Source organism: Aplysia californica, unplaced genomic scaffold (genome assembly GCF_000002075.1).
Source record: "Aplysia californica isolate F4 #8 unplaced genomic scaffold, AplCal3.0 scaffold00630, whole genome shotgun sequence".
Taxonomy (NCBI): Eukaryota; Metazoa; Mollusca; class Gastropoda; order Aplysiida; family Aplysiidae; genus Aplysia; species Aplysia californica.
Window position 1 is genome coordinate 450763 of NW_004797900.1, and position 1532 is coordinate 452294.

The 1532-nt window shown below is 36.4% G+C and overlaps 1 protein-coding gene across 1 annotated transcript; it reads right to left on the bottom strand.

Moving 5' to 3' along the window:
* Positions 1 to 143: 143 nt before the first annotated feature.
* Positions 144 to 478, bottom strand: LOC106013037 (acyl-coenzyme A thioesterase 13; the record flags this gene model as incomplete). The annotated part of the gene is given in 1 exon segment (XM_013087729.2): positions 144 to 478. A coding segment is annotated over 1 exon segment (93 nt), but the record flags the coding sequence as incomplete, so codon positions are not given.
* Between the last annotated feature and the right edge of the window lie 1054 nt (positions 479 to 1532).

The window sequence follows — 1532 nt, forward strand, 5'->3', positions numbered from 1 at the left end:
GGGGGTAGATTCTGTCATGTTGATTTCCATAAAATCATAATCCTGGATGGGGTTTCACTGTTCTTTTTGAATCTCCCCCTCCCCTCTTCCTTTGCTAATTTGGGACATGTTAAGCTAAAGACTAAGAATAAGGACAACGTTACCTCTTTGAACAAATTCTCAAATCCATTACTATCGACTCGCTGCTTGACGACTTTCCTCAGACCTTCAAGCGTCAATCTTCGAACTGGATTCATTTGTGTGTGTCTGTCGGTATCCCTGCCTCGTCACCCTCGGTTGGAAGTTTCTCTTTCAAGATCCCTGCTATGCTGCGAATGTACAATCTTTAATTATTTTTTTCTTGTGGGTACTGATCTCAATAAACTACTCGTTGGAGAAAGAGACTCTGGAAGAAATGACGGAATAAAACGTTGGGAAGTGAAACCATTGCCACTGGCCACTGGAACAAGGTTGATAGTTGATTTCCTCAGGTTCTCAGTATTCTATCACTATGTGGCGTATTGCAGTACTACCAGTTTAGTGTAAAAAGAGTCCTCTTTGTGGTTGCCAAAATATTAATTATTTTCGCTTAGTTACTCTAAAGACAGTTATGTAGACTTTTTGGTTACTCCCGGGCGCGTTATCCATCTAACTAGACTGTAGAGTCAGAGTCTAATGTGTTTCTAAATTGATAACAAATTTCTCTTCATTTTTTTTACTGTTCCAGCTTTGCATGTAAGGAAACTATATATCCGCCCTCCCTCCTTTCCTAGATTCCTAACTCAACCTTGTGATAAAAGTCGACAATGTTTAAACCACGGGAAAGGTATATAATTATTATTATTATGTTAATGCTATAATTTTACAATGAAGACTCTGTTTAGCAAAACAAAAGGTTTTTCTTAAAATGTTACTGATTTGCAAGTAAGTCATTTATGACTTAGGCTGTTTCACGGAAACTTGAGATGTGCATGGTGTGATGTGGGCCACGGACTTCGATCTAACACTTAATAAATTACTGTATACATATCTACACCTGTCCCGTAGTTTTAAGCAAGAAAAATTATGAAATTATGCAAACTGAGCCCAAAAATGTGAAATTATGCGATTCTGTTAATTTTAAGAAAAGAATGATAAAGGAAAATAATCAGAAATTATGCAAAAAATTATCAAATTTTGCTAAATTATGCGAAGTGCGTAAAACCACGGGGACAGATCTACACCTGTACCATCCCTGATCTCTTCAGACAGAGCATTCTAGAATCGGCTGAGTACGCTGTGGAATTGACTTTACATACCAGGGTCATGGCCTACAGTAATAAAAGGACAGTTCTTAAGTCTAGGATTCTACTGTTTAAGCAACAACAACAATAAAAATGGGGCACATAACCAAACGAACTTGTCAGAGAAAACATCATTTTATTTTAGATGAAAACGTCCAATCTGTTGTTTTGCAGAAATTATTATTATTATTAATTATTTTTTAGGGGGGTTGTTAAATTGTTGCTTTGTTGGTGTTTTTTTTTGGTTGTTTTTTGTTCGGTTGTTTCTTT